At 45.3% G+C, this 13,271-nt stretch overlaps 2 protein-coding genes across 5 annotated transcripts in view; one reads left to right on the top strand and one right to left on the bottom strand.

Annotated features, from left to right (window-relative positions):
* Positions 1–9,880, bottom strand: part of MRPL10 (mitochondrial ribosomal protein L10) — a 12,231-nt gene extending 2,351 nt beyond the window's left edge. Inside the window, exons 1-2 of the mRNA XM_075177018.1 lie at positions 9,776–9,880; positions 3,801–3,976 (exon numbers count right to left, since the gene is read on the bottom strand). Of these exons, the coding sequence (XP_075033119.1) occupies positions 3,801–3,976; positions 9,776–9,860 (261 nt within the window). The 5' untranslated portion in view covers positions 9,861–9,880. The remainder of the gene's footprint in view (positions 1–3,800; positions 3,977–9,775) is intronic.
* Positions 9,750–13,271, top strand: part of LRRC46 (leucine rich repeat containing 46) — an 11,200-nt gene continuing 7,678 nt past the window's right edge. For 2 of the 4 annotated variants that reach the window (XM_075177014.1, XM_075177012.1), the window contains exon 1: positions 9,957–10,113. In XM_075177014.1, the coding sequence (XP_075033115.1) occupies positions 10,000–10,113 (114 nt within the window). In that variant the 5' untranslated portion in view covers positions 9,957–9,999. The other 2 variants (XM_075177013.1, XM_075177015.1) reach the window with 2 other exon arrangements.

Raw genomic sequence — 13,271 nt, 5'->3', positions numbered from 1 at the left:
CACCCCGTCTAGAGACCAGTGTACGATACAGAGCTCCCCGCCTAGAGACCAGTGTACGATACAGAGCTCCCCGCCTAGAGACCAGTGTACGATACAGAGCTCCCCGCCTAGAGGCCAGTGTACAATATAGAGCTCCCCGTCTAGAGGCCAGTGTACAATATAGAGCTCCCCGTCTAGAGGCCAGTGTACGATACAGAGCACCCCGCCTAGAGGCCAGTGTACGATACAGAGCACCCCGCCTAGAGGCCAGTGTACGATACAGAGCTCCCCGCCTAGAGACCAGTGTACGATACAGAGCTCCCCGCCTAGAGGCCAGTGTACGATACAGAGCACCCCGCCTAGAGGCCAGTGTACGATACAGAGCACCCCGCCTAGAGGCCAGTGTACGATACAGAGCTCTCCGCCTAGAGACCAGTGTACGATACAGAGCTCCCCGCCTAGAGACCAGTGTACGATACAGAGCTCCCGGCCTAGAGGCCAGTGTACGATACAGAGCTCCCCGCCTAGAGGCCAGTGTACGATACAGAGCTCCCCGCCTAGAGGCCAGTGTACGATACAGAGCTCCCCGCCTAGAGGCCAGTGTACAATACAGAGCACCCCGCCTAGAGTCCAGTGTACGATACAGAGCTCCCCGCCTAGAGACCAGTGTACGATACAGAGCTCCCCGCCTAGAGACCAGTGTACGATACAGAGCTCCCCGCCTAGAGACCAGTGTACGATACAGAGCTCCCCGCCTAGAGGTCAGTGTACGATACAGAGCTCCCCTCCTAGAGGCCAGTGTACAATACAGAGCACCCCACCTAGAGACCAGTGTACGATACAGAGCTCCCCGCCTAAAGACCAGTGTACGATACAGAGCTCCCCGCCTAGAGGTCAGTGTACGATACAGAGCTCCCCGCCTAGAGGCCAGTGTACAATACAGAGCACCCCGCCTAGAGACCAGTGTACGATACAGAGCTCCCCGCCTAGAGACCAGTGTACGATACAGAGCTCCCCGCCTAGAGACCAGTGTACGATACAGAGCTCCCCGCCTAGAGACCAGTGTACGATACAGAGCTCCCCGCCTAGAGGCTAGTGTACAATACAGAGCACAACGACTAGAGACCAGTGTACGATACAGAGCTCCCCGCCTAGAGACCAGTGTACGATACAGAGCTCCCCCCCTAGAGACCAGTGTACGATACAGAGCTCCCCGCCTGGAGGCCAGTGTACGATACAGAGCTCCCCGCCTAGAGTCCAGTGTACGATACAGAGCTCCCCGCCTAGAGACCAGTGTACGATACAGAGCTCCCCGCCTGGAGGCCAGTGTACAATACAGAGCACCCCGCCTAGAGTCCAGTGTACGATACAGAGCTCCCCGCCTAGAGACCAGTGTACGATACAGAGCTCCCCGCCTAGAGACCAGTGTACGATACAGAGCTCCCCGCCTAGAGGTCAGTGTACGATACAGAGCTCCCCTCCTAGAGGCCAGTGTACGATACAGAGCTCCCCTCCTAGAGGTCAGTGTACGATACAGAGCTCCCCGCCTAGAGGCCAGTGTACAATACAGAGCACCCCGCCTAGAGACCAGTGTACGATACAGAGCTCCCCGCCTAGAGACCAGTGTACAATACAGAGCTCCCCGCCTAGAGACCAGTGTACGATACAGAGCTCCCCGCCTAGAGGCTAGTGTACAATACAGAGCACCCCGACTAGAGACCAGTGTACGATACAGAGCTCCCCGCCTAGAGACCAGTGTACGATACAGAGCTCCCCCCCTAGAGACCAGTGTACGATACAGAGCTCCCCGCCTAGAGGCCAGTGTACGATACAGAGCCCATAGTCCAGTGTACATCCTATTCCTATGCCAGAGTGATGTGTTTGGTGTCTTAGAAGTAGGGCGCTCTGTCTATATACATAAGGGTGGCAGGTGCATAGTCTGCTTCCGCCTCAGACCAGCCCTAAAAATTAGATAATGTCTTTTCATATTAATTTTAAACTCAACTTCTGTATATGCAACATTTGTTCAAACACAACTCAATTGGTAAACTAGGAATCATCTACACTGTAATGTCGCTGGTTCTGTGAATCTGTTGCATGTTGTGATCTGGGATTGTGCACAAAGCAAAATGTCTGCATTTATTTTAAAATAACTGTTAATTGACAGAAGTAATCTTACAGAAATTGATATTAAGGTGTATCCTTGCAAAAACGTGCAATAAAATGCATTAATTACATTATACGTCACACAATTTATAATGCCACCCGCGCCAGAACACCAGTTATAATAATATTGGGGTAGTTTTGGCATGTGTTTTAGGCTGGCATTAGATTATAAATGTCCAGCTATTGGCATGTGTGTAAACAGATACTGCGCATGCCCCCTGTAATGAAAATAACCTGTCCGGCCTATGCACTTCAAGATACAGCATCTCTAAATAAATACTGGAGGTTTTACCATAAAAAGAGAGAAGATGCTATAAGCATTTTGTCAGTTGACACAAAAACATATTTTTATTTGGATATGGTTGAGAAGCCAGCTAGCAAACTTGCACTACTGTTATCTTACAATGTTTCAGCTCAGTTGCTTGAGCTAGTTATACATTATGTAACTGACCAGGATTTATATCATCTTACTTTGTGGTAGCAAACAGGTGGCTTGGGGGCAACCTGCAGCTGTTCTGTCCAGAATTAACTTTCCATCATAGCAGTTTAAAACGGAACGTCCACCTTCATATTACTTTAAACAAGAACTAAACAAGTAAAATTGTTTTTTTTTTTTCTTTTAAATCATCATCAGCATTTATTCATATAACGCCACCAATTCCGCAGCGCTGTACAGAGATATTTATGTCACTCATATCAGTCTCTACTACTTTGAAGCTTACAGTCTAAATTCCCTAACATCCACAGACTAGGGTTAATTTTGTCAGCAGCCAATTAACCTACCAGTATGTTTTTGGAATCATCCTTTCCTTCCCCAACTAGTATAACCATGGATTTCCATATCAGAAATCCCGCTGTACTCACCCCAACTTACATCTACAAGTCAGTTCTTCAGATATCAACACTGGCAAACTCTCATTGAATACAGAGCAGTGCAAGTGTATCCAGAACACTGAATGGAGAGCATGACAGAGTCTGTGGGGATACTGGACATGGGAACCCCGCAGAGACAAGTTTAGGGGAGAGGTTGTTTTACAAAAATATATTTTGCAGGAAGTTCTTTAAATTTCTAGCCTTGTACATGCCTTCCTCCACACATTCCTCCTCTGCCTTCTGTGATTTGCTGCCATCAGTTTATCTCCATTGTTGATACATGCAGCCAGTAAAAAAAAAAAAACAGCTCTACCTTATGATAGAAATACAGGAAGAGCTAGACACAGAAATACACATAAAAGTAGCAGTAAGGTGTAGACAAGCAAAATACACGAAAGTCCTCTAAAGGCACAATTCCATTAACCTTTTATATAACTGTATTGTTATAATGTGAGTGACGGTGCACACACTGTAGGCGGGACAATTTTAATGAAGCTTTCATCAGACAAGGACAATGTGTGGTCTATGAGAAATAGAGTATAATATATATTAAAATATACACCAGATCTCCAGTTTTTAAGAGGCACGCAGACACTTGTATATACATTTTGTACCCTAAACAACAGCAGAAGTTCTGCTGGGTTAGATACGGGAGCAATCCTATAAGCTCCTGGGGGGCAGATGCACTGGTTTTCTATATTTAGTCCCTTTTCTCTGCTTTTGTCCACAAAGCCAGCTTCGGTGGCGCTCTTTGGGCAGTGTACCTCAACTCTCAGCATTACCTTGTCAGTGTCAGCAGCTTTGGCCTTGGGTTTCACACATTTCTCATCTATAGCTTGTTTAGGTGCAATGTATTCTGTAAGTGCCAGAATCTTCTGCCTCTGGAAGTGTATGGCCTTTTTATGACGAGTGACAGCTTTAGAGCCATGACGGACGCACTGCAGGGATGGAAGCCAGGCTGCGAAAACAGGAAAACAGGATGGGCATTGTCAATTCACAAAGACAGAGCATGTAGCAGCACCGAAACGTTTCTGTGCCAGTCACATAGACCTCAGTCTGAGGGTGACTAAAGCACTAAGGTGAATGCATGTATGGTATATAAAGCAACAAGGTATAGAAAGAGGCAGAAACAGCAATGTGGGGCAGCAAGAGTGTAAGAAAGAGAAAAATGGAAGAATGCTCTATTGGGGAGGGGGGGTTAATAATAGCAACTAAGAAAAAAAAATGGGATGCAGCTGTGAGCTAAACAAGAGATTATAAAAGAGGATGGATAGAGTAACTAAGTGAGCATATTAAAATAAGAAAGCATGAGAAGCTATAGAACATGAATAGAGAAAGAGCGGGAACTTAATACATGGAGCCTAAAACTATGACAGTATAATAACAATAGACATACATAACAATGACATTATAAGTTAAGGTGATGGGGAAGAGTTGATTAAAAGACAAATTTATAAAGAAAAAAAGATCTAGACTTTTTGACAATACATAGCGCCATCTGCTGTCCATGACCGAGAATGTTTGTTTACAGCAGGCCTGTAAAAATTGATAACACAATTTAGGGACCATTAGGTTAAGCCAGTAATTTTATAATAAATATTTGGAAAGTCTTAGGTGTTAAAGGATTCAAATACATTAAAAGGAAACATACCTAATACATCACAGTATTAAACTACTTTAAATGCTAAACTCCTTAAGTTATTTGTATAGTCTATCAGGATGTGCCTGCCCCCCCCCAATAGCACTATGAATCAACACATGGTACCCCCAATAGTACACCGGGTCCATTTGTACATGTGGCCTCCCTCCCTGGCACACTGGGATTGCCTCTGTGTCCTCCCCTGTTGCCTACCGGGCCCACCTGTGCGTGTGGCCTCCCTCCTGGCTCACATGTACATATGGCCTCTCCTCGTCACACAGGGCCCAAATGTGTGTGTGGCCTTCTCCCTGGCCTGCGCGTGTGGCCCTCCCCCCTGGCACACCAGGCCCACTTGTGCGTGTGGAGCCACCACCTGGCACACCTGTGTGTGGCATCACCCCGTGCACACTGCACCAACCGGTGGAATAGAGCAGTGTACCCGCTTGCATCTGACCCCCCCGGCACACTGTGCCTGCCTGTGTGCGGCCCCTGCCTGCACACTGTGGAAGTCTGTGTGCGGCCCCCGCCTGCACACTGTGGAAGTCTGTGTGGCCCTGATCTGGCACACTGCATAGATCTGTGGAATAGTGCACTGTAGTCGCTTGTATGTGGCCTCACCCTGGCATAGTGCCAGTCTTTAATAGGCCTCCCATAGCACACTGTACCCACCTGTGTGAGGCCTCCCATAGCACACTGTACCCACCTGTGTGAGGCCTCCCATAGCACACTGTACCCAAAGAGTACACTATGCCCACCTGTGGCCCCCCATAGCACTAGTTTTATAGCTTTTTTTATTTTAGCAATCGATTAATGTGTGCACACAAAGTGTATTTACTGATATTCTTATTCTCAGTTAATAAATACCCTATTTTTAAAGTATTCATCTGGTGTAGTAAATACTTCAGCCTCCTATGTAATCTAAATTATTCTTTGTTGTTGTTTTGCTAACGATACAATATTGGTGCCACTTTTCTTTCTCTACACTGCACTAACCTGTGCTTACCCCCATAGCACACTACACTAACCTGTGCTTACCCCCATAGCACACTACACTAACCTGTGGCCCTCATAACACATTTTACCCCCAATAGCACTCTGTGCCAACCTGTGACCTCCAATTAGCATATGCCTTCTGCCTGTAGCCTCCCCACAGCGCCACGCGCCGCCCAGCTGTAGCCTCCCCACAGCGCCTCGGGTCACCCAGCTGTAGCCTCCCCACAGCGCCAGGCGCCGCCCAGCTGTAGCCTCCCCACAGCGCCACGCGCCACCCAGCTGTAGCCTCCCCACAGCGCCACCCAGCTGTAGCCTCCCCACAGCGCCACCCAGCTGTAGCCTCCCCACAGCGCCTCGGGCCGCCCAGCTGTAGCCTCCCCACAGCGCCAGGCGCCGCACAGCTGTAGCCTCCCCACAGCGCCACGCGCCACCCAGCTGTAGCCTCCCCACAGCGCCACCCAGATGTAGCCTCCCCACAGCGCCACGCGCCGCCCAGCTGTAGCCTCCCCACAGCGCCACGCGCCGCCCAGCTGTAGCCTCCCCACAGCGCCACCCAGCTGTAGCCTTCCCACAGCGCCACGCGCCGCCCAGCTGTAGCCTCCCCACAGCGCCACGCGCCGCCCAGCTGTAGCCTCCCCACAGCGCCACCCAGCTGTAGCCTCCCCACAGCGCCACCCAGCTGTAGCCTCCTCACAGCGCCACGCGCCCAGCTGTCTTTCCCCCCTACAGCCCACTGCATCAACCTGTGCCCCCCAATAGCACACACAACCTGTGGCTCTCTCTAATATTACAGCATTTCACAATTCTGTGCTGTGAACACGAAACGCTAGAAATCAGTTTTTAGCAGTTCCTGCCAAATAAATTGTCGAGGGAGCTGTCTCTACAAGTCATCGTACAGAAAAAACAAAGTGGAGGGTGAAAGGAGGACATGACTTGGTCACAGAGTTATATTTTTCAGTTACCATGGCAATCTCATTTTATCCTACACTAACTTAACACATACACTAACTTAACACCTATGCATTTATCACACAGATCAAACGATTCAAGAGTTTGGTCAGATATTGTGCACACTTCCGCCATCATGTTTTATCTTACAAAACCACATCTTAGATTTGGGTTTATAAACTTCCTAAATATCATGATCAACGAAGGAACAATGTGTTTTCAGCAGACGATTATGACATATGAAGAGCACAGGTCTGAAGGTAAATTATGTAAGTGTGTGCGCATAATTTGACATGCTCGTCTGGACTTTTAATCGTTGGTGAAATCATTAGAGACATTGTATCTCAAGTATAATGGCATAGATGTGTATCCAGTTTAACAGTATATATACTTTCAGACTCAATCATATATAATATACTGGTCAAAAAGTATAAACAGATTTTTAATCTAACTGTGAAGAAGGGTACGAGTGGAGAGGAGCAGGGTTATGGTTAACACACAGTCTGCTCTCAGATACAATGTACTATTTCAAGTTAAATATGTATCATTCACAGAGCGAACTAAGCTTGCCAGTACTATACTGGCATAATGTGGTCCGCATCCATTAAATTTATACTTTCACTTACAAATTTCTAAAGCAAGTTTTGAGTGAGTGTTTGAAGGATTGTAAGTTGGGGGAGAGTCCAGTGAGGCGGAATAGGGAGTTCCAAAGATTAGGGGCAGCACGGCAAAAGTCTTGGAGGCGAGCATGGGAGGCGGTTATGAGAGGTGAATTGAGACAGAGGCGGAGCAGTGTGGCCAGGAAGGGATGTACCTTGAGACAAGGTCAGACCTGGGTGAGGGGAAGAAGTGTTGGTAAGGGCTTTTGCAAGTGAGTGCAAGGCTTGACCTGAATTCTCAAAATGAATAGAGATCCAATAAAGGGATTTATGCAGAGGAGAAGCGGAAGAGGTGCGTGGGAGAGGAAGATGAGCCTAGCCGCAGCATTCTGTTTGGATTAAAGGTCAAAACTGTGTGAGTCAGGAAGGCCAGTGAGGTTGTAATAGGCGAGACAAGAAATGTCCAAAATTTGAATAGTAGAAATCTACGGACCCGCTTTCCTTTGCACAAGTCAAAAAGAAACATGGTTTCACATTCTGCATAGAACAACTTGTTTGCATAATTACACAGATTTCTTTTATGCTATCTTTGTTGTCTACATTGGTTTATATTTACTTCTACAAAGAGACAGTATTTTTAATAAAATCCCTAATATAATCCCAAATGCAGGAGACATTTCTCACACAACAAGGGCTCATCAAAGTTAGTAACAGTTAAGTATAGGGTGGGACTTTGGCCTCAGTTGACCTGCTTAAGCCTCATACTCACTGGCGTTAAAGTACATCATTTTATTAATGATTTTACTACTAGTACATTACATATAAACAGACCTGACAATGGAACCAATTGTTGCCAATGTCAGCATACTCACATTAAGAGTGTTGGGACATGTTTCTGTCTAATGCTTCTGGCTCCATTCAATGCATTTAACACAAATTAAATGCATAAAAGTTCTTACAATGACTGCCTAATCGAAAGTAAAAGTGAATAGCGAATACTAGAATGTAAACACAAATTAAACATCAGTGACTATACATCGAACTAATATCTTATTTTAAAAGTAGTTAAATAAAAAAAATAAAAAAATAGCATTATCTATAATATAAATGTCTAGTGGCGTGTGTTAGTCTGTCTGTGTGTGTGTGAAAAAAATAAAACCAAGCTGCAGCGCCACCTGCTGGGCGGAGTTATACACTGACCTACTAAATTCTTAGTGTGTGTGTAAAAATTTTTTTAGAAAGGGCTTAAATTTGGTATACTAAGATGTTTTTAATTTGTTAATTGTTAAAAGTGTTTATAAAGATTTTAAAAAAGTATATATATATTTCTTGAAGGAGAAGTGACAGTGGGGAGTGGTTGGTGGTTGCCGGGGGTGACAGTGGGGAGTGGTTGGTGGTTGAGGCCTGGGCTATGGCCCAAATGCATGACAAGAACCTTTTTAACACCTTAAGTAGCTTGATTTGACTAGAATGCATGAGTATCATGCACGGGTTAACTTGTATAATATTTTGCCAAATATAAGTGCAGATCATTTTCTAATTGTTTGTGATGTGATCAAAATCTTATTGCACCAGTGTTAAGAAATGCCTCTATGGAGTGTTTGCACTGAAAAGTTAAGTTCAAATTAGATTCAAGTCTTTTGTTGAAAGCACCTGATGTAATGGTAGGAATGACAATATATTCCACTTTTAAAGTTAGTAATTGGATGTGTGTGATAAAGACGATGACTAGCTAGACAATAAGATGGCAGAAGTTGCAGCACGCAGGTTTCCACACTATAGATGGCCAAAAGCCATACACATAGAGGTCCAAAACCTATCTGTTTATGTGGAAGGGGTTTTTGTCCGTTTAAACTGCACAGTGGCCTAGTGGTTAGCACTTCTGCCTCACAGCACTGGGGTCATGAGTTTGATTCCCGACCATGGCCTTATCTGTGTTGTGTTCTCCCCGTGTTTGTGTGGGTTTCCTCCGGGTGCTCCGGTTTCCTCCCACACTCCAAAAACATACTGGTAGGTTAACTGGCTGCTATCAAATTGACCCTAGTCTCTCTGTACATGATAGGGAATTTAGACTGTAAGCTCCAGTGGGGCAGGGACTCATGTGAATGAGTTCTCTGTACAGCGCTGCGGAATTAGTGGCGCTATATAAATAACTGATGATGATTACATTAGATGTGCTTAGATGCACCTGGCCAGCAACGAGGTGCACATATTTCCAAATGTTGTCCACTCTGAAGAACTACCATCGCAGGTATTTAAGGGTGTACACCGTCTATTATGTATACAATAGATTTTAGCACAGAATACAAGGGGGCATACTGTTAGAATAGGAATCTGTGCAAATAAATGTACATTGGAAAACACAAAAATCCATTGTTAGTGTAAAGTGCAGTGTGGTGGAGTCAGGTGGACACACAGACCACCAGCACTACATGCCCTGGCTGTCATCACAGTGACCTGCAGGGGTCAGACGGGATCACCCTGCTCGCAGCTGACCTGAGGTCACGTCATCACCGGGAGCCCTCACCATCATACTGACACCACCGTGTCCCCGGTGACCCCGGTCACGTGTTCTCACCTAGTTCCCGGGCCGCTCCCCGCACCAGGGCCGCTGTCATGCTCCCGGAAGTGAAGGTTACACTGGAGGTGGCGCACAGGATCATGGGAGCCGGACGTATCCTAGCAACGGAGAGACGCGGGGAAGTGGTATCTATAGTGTGTATTATACATCATCAGAACATGGCAGGAGGTGAGTATGGGGCAATACTGCGGCACACACACATAGGGTGTACTTCTTATAACATGTTGTTGTGCTGTAGGGGACAAGGAGGACAGACTGGTCCCAGGATCCGTGCTGGCTGCCATAGTGAGGAGGAATCTACACCCTTCTTTACCATGGGATACACAGGAGGCATCGTAAGTGCCAATGTCCTCTTCGCTGCTATGTCTTCTTTAATGACAGAGTTGCTGGCCTTTTTTTTTATTTTTACCGTGTAACAGGGAGCAGTCATACATTTTAGAATTACGAAGATGCCTTTCACAGTGTGACCTAGGATGCTTAATGTGGGGTACAGCAAAAAGTAAAACATGTTGTACCCCAGTCCAGACCCCCCTCTTGGACAGAAATCATCTGGCTATTTATTTCTGATAACAGCTTGTGTGCTAGAAAAGGTGATCACCTGGGTTAATAGAAAGCTAGAGGCTCTCTGCTGTTGGTCCTTGCAGTCGCCTGTGATCCATCTCTGCAGTGTGGACAGGAGAAAAGTCTTGCCCCCCACTATTACTCTGCAGTTATTATAATACTCAAATGCTGGGCCCGACCTTCAAAGTACTACTCCCCTCCTTCCCCTATCTCGACACCTCTTTGGAGCTCTTGTGACATGGTCCAAAACTGTGTTACTTGCTGATAGAAATATAAAAAAATTAACGAATGAGTTCTCTTAGAGCGCTCCATTCAGATTGCAGCTTGAATCAATCCTGTAACAACCATACACTAGTTGCTAGAGAATTAATAGAAAAGAACAATAACAGGAAATATTCAGGCGCTATCCTTTTCATATAGACCTGTGTTAGCTAACCTGTGACACTCCAGATGTTGTGAAACTACAAGTCCCAGCACACCCTTCCAGCAATAAGCTGCTATATATTGGCAAAGCATGCTGGGACTTGTAGTTTCACAACACCTGGAGTGTCACAGGTTAGCCAACACTGATATAGACCATACTTGCCAACTTTGGAGATCCCCCCCCCCCCTGGAGATCTCCAAAGTTCTCTGTGTCTTGGGGGTAGTGGCTACGCTGATCACGTCATTAGGACCCACCCCTGCTATACAATGCAATTTTGGCCTATGAAAGCAGGGGGTGGGACCAGGATGGCACGATTAGCCCCGCCCCCACTCACTTCATCAACGAAGTGGACAGAATTCGGAAGGTTGCCCTGCTCTCCCCGGAGTCCGGGAGAGCTCTCAAAAATTTGTGAGTCTCCCAGACATTCTGGGAGAGTAGGCAACTGTGACATGGACTAGGTAGATGACATATATAAATATAATGCTTCTATTTTTAAGATGAATTGGACGGTTTCAGGGGATTCCACCAGAGCAGTCCACAACATCTAAAAAGATAAAATAAACAAATAATAGTGAAATACTTTTGTACAAGAAATATCTTCATTCAAGAAATAGAATAGGATAGTAAAAATAGGTGATCCAGATCAGTCTCCAAAGTGTAAATCCCCTTTTGGAGGAGAACTTACAAAACATAAGATGGTGGTTATGCTTTTAGAAAATAAAAATTGGTGCGACTCTTCTATCGTGATCTCTCCCCTATAGGTGTTGTGCATACTGTATTAGATCTTGAGGTTCACGTATATATAGGTCTTTGTATCCTTGATAGCAGCGATGTCATACAAATAAGTCTTCTCATTAAATAGGGTAATACCCAAAATAAAATAGAAATAATCGGATAAAGATAAATGTCAGGCACATCACAAAGATAGTAATTCACTCCCGGGACATTCATTACAGCGAGCACTTCTCTTAGAAGTTTAAATTCCAGAGTAGGTAGACCTGTAGTAATGTCATACTTGCCTACTTTTAGTAGGCGACGTCTGGGAGAGGGGCGTGACTAATGGGTGGGAGGGGCGTGACTAATGGGCGGGAGGGGCGGGGCACCTCGAATCGCGTCATTCTGGGCCCGCTCCGAGTAAAATGACATTTTGTCGCAGGGCCAAAATGACGCGATTCTCGGTGTATCGCGTCATTTTAACAAGAGAATTCCGGGATGCGGGAGAAATGCCAGCTCTCGCGGGAGCCCGGGAGACTGACCCGAATTTTGGGACTCTCCCGGACTGTCCGGGAGAGTTGGCAAGTATGAGTAATGTACTTGCACTGACCACCACGCTTCGGTCCAACATGAGGGTCTTTATCAAGGTAAGTCTTACCTTGCGTTGGCTAGTGCAAGTACATGGCTGCTGCTGTGCATGTAAGACAATTTTGACTATACATGTTATTATAATGTATGGATTTGCATCTCAGAAACCATTTGGCATACTTGCTCAGACATTGAAATTATGTATGTATGTACATGTATATGTGCTCGTAACCACCTGCATTTTGAATACAAAATAGAACACATTGATTTTTATGGTACTAGTCACTTCTCTGCATTGGCCGTTTAGTGTGTTATGTTGCCTGTTTTCCAACACAGCATGAAATGTTTTTCAGTTTACTCATGTTTTTCAACCACTGAACTGACCAAGTTGTATTCTGAAAAACAAAAAGATGGAAGTGTGAATTTAATTTCATATAGAGGTAAAACCACAGTCATTTCACATCATTTTCACAGTATCCCCACATCAATACTCTATGTAGCTGGAGTCTGTGACTTCCTGCTTGTCTCCACTCCCCTTTCCACAACTCACTGCTCACATGTGGCCCTGTCCTCACTAATCACACAAGTGGACAGGACACAAGGTCAAGGCACTCCTGAAATGCTGAGAGATCCTCTGTTCTGTTGGGAATATCCTGACAATTTAATTGGCTACAGGCAGTGCTATCCTCACCTACTTTGAAATTAGAGGTGCACTGGCATACAGTATATGAAGAGTGATGACACAAAGATGCTCCGAGTCAAGACATTTATAGATTGTAAGCTTGCGAGCAGGGTTCTCTTACCTCTCTGTCTGTATGTATTACCCAGTATTGTCTTATTAATGTTTGTTCCCAATTGTAAAGCGCTACGGAATCTGCTGACACTATATAAATAAATGTTGATGATGATGACATTGGACCCCCACCGTTCTGTTAATTATAAAGGGGAAAAAGTTACTGGAAATATATAGCTGGAGTTCTTAAAAAAAAAATATCAATTTGAAGTAGCACAAGTTGTGTTATTATACATATGACAGAGACAATTGTTATAGAGGTTGTGTATAATTTGGAACACTTACTCATATAATGAAAAGTTTTGTTTACTGAAGTTATTAAAGAGTTTCACCTCCCTTTTTACTGAATGCTGACATGTCTCTGAGAAAAGCTATCCCATTCAGGTCACTAGGACTCATTTATGAACTTCAAA

This window comes from Mixophyes fleayi, chromosome 6 (assembly GCF_038048845.1).
Source record: "Mixophyes fleayi isolate aMixFle1 chromosome 6, aMixFle1.hap1, whole genome shotgun sequence".
NCBI classification, from domain to species: Eukaryota; Metazoa; Chordata; class Amphibia; order Anura; family Limnodynastidae; genus Mixophyes; species Mixophyes fleayi.
The sequence above is the reverse complement of the archived record's forward strand: the minus strand, read 5'-3'. Positions and strand labels throughout refer to the sequence as shown.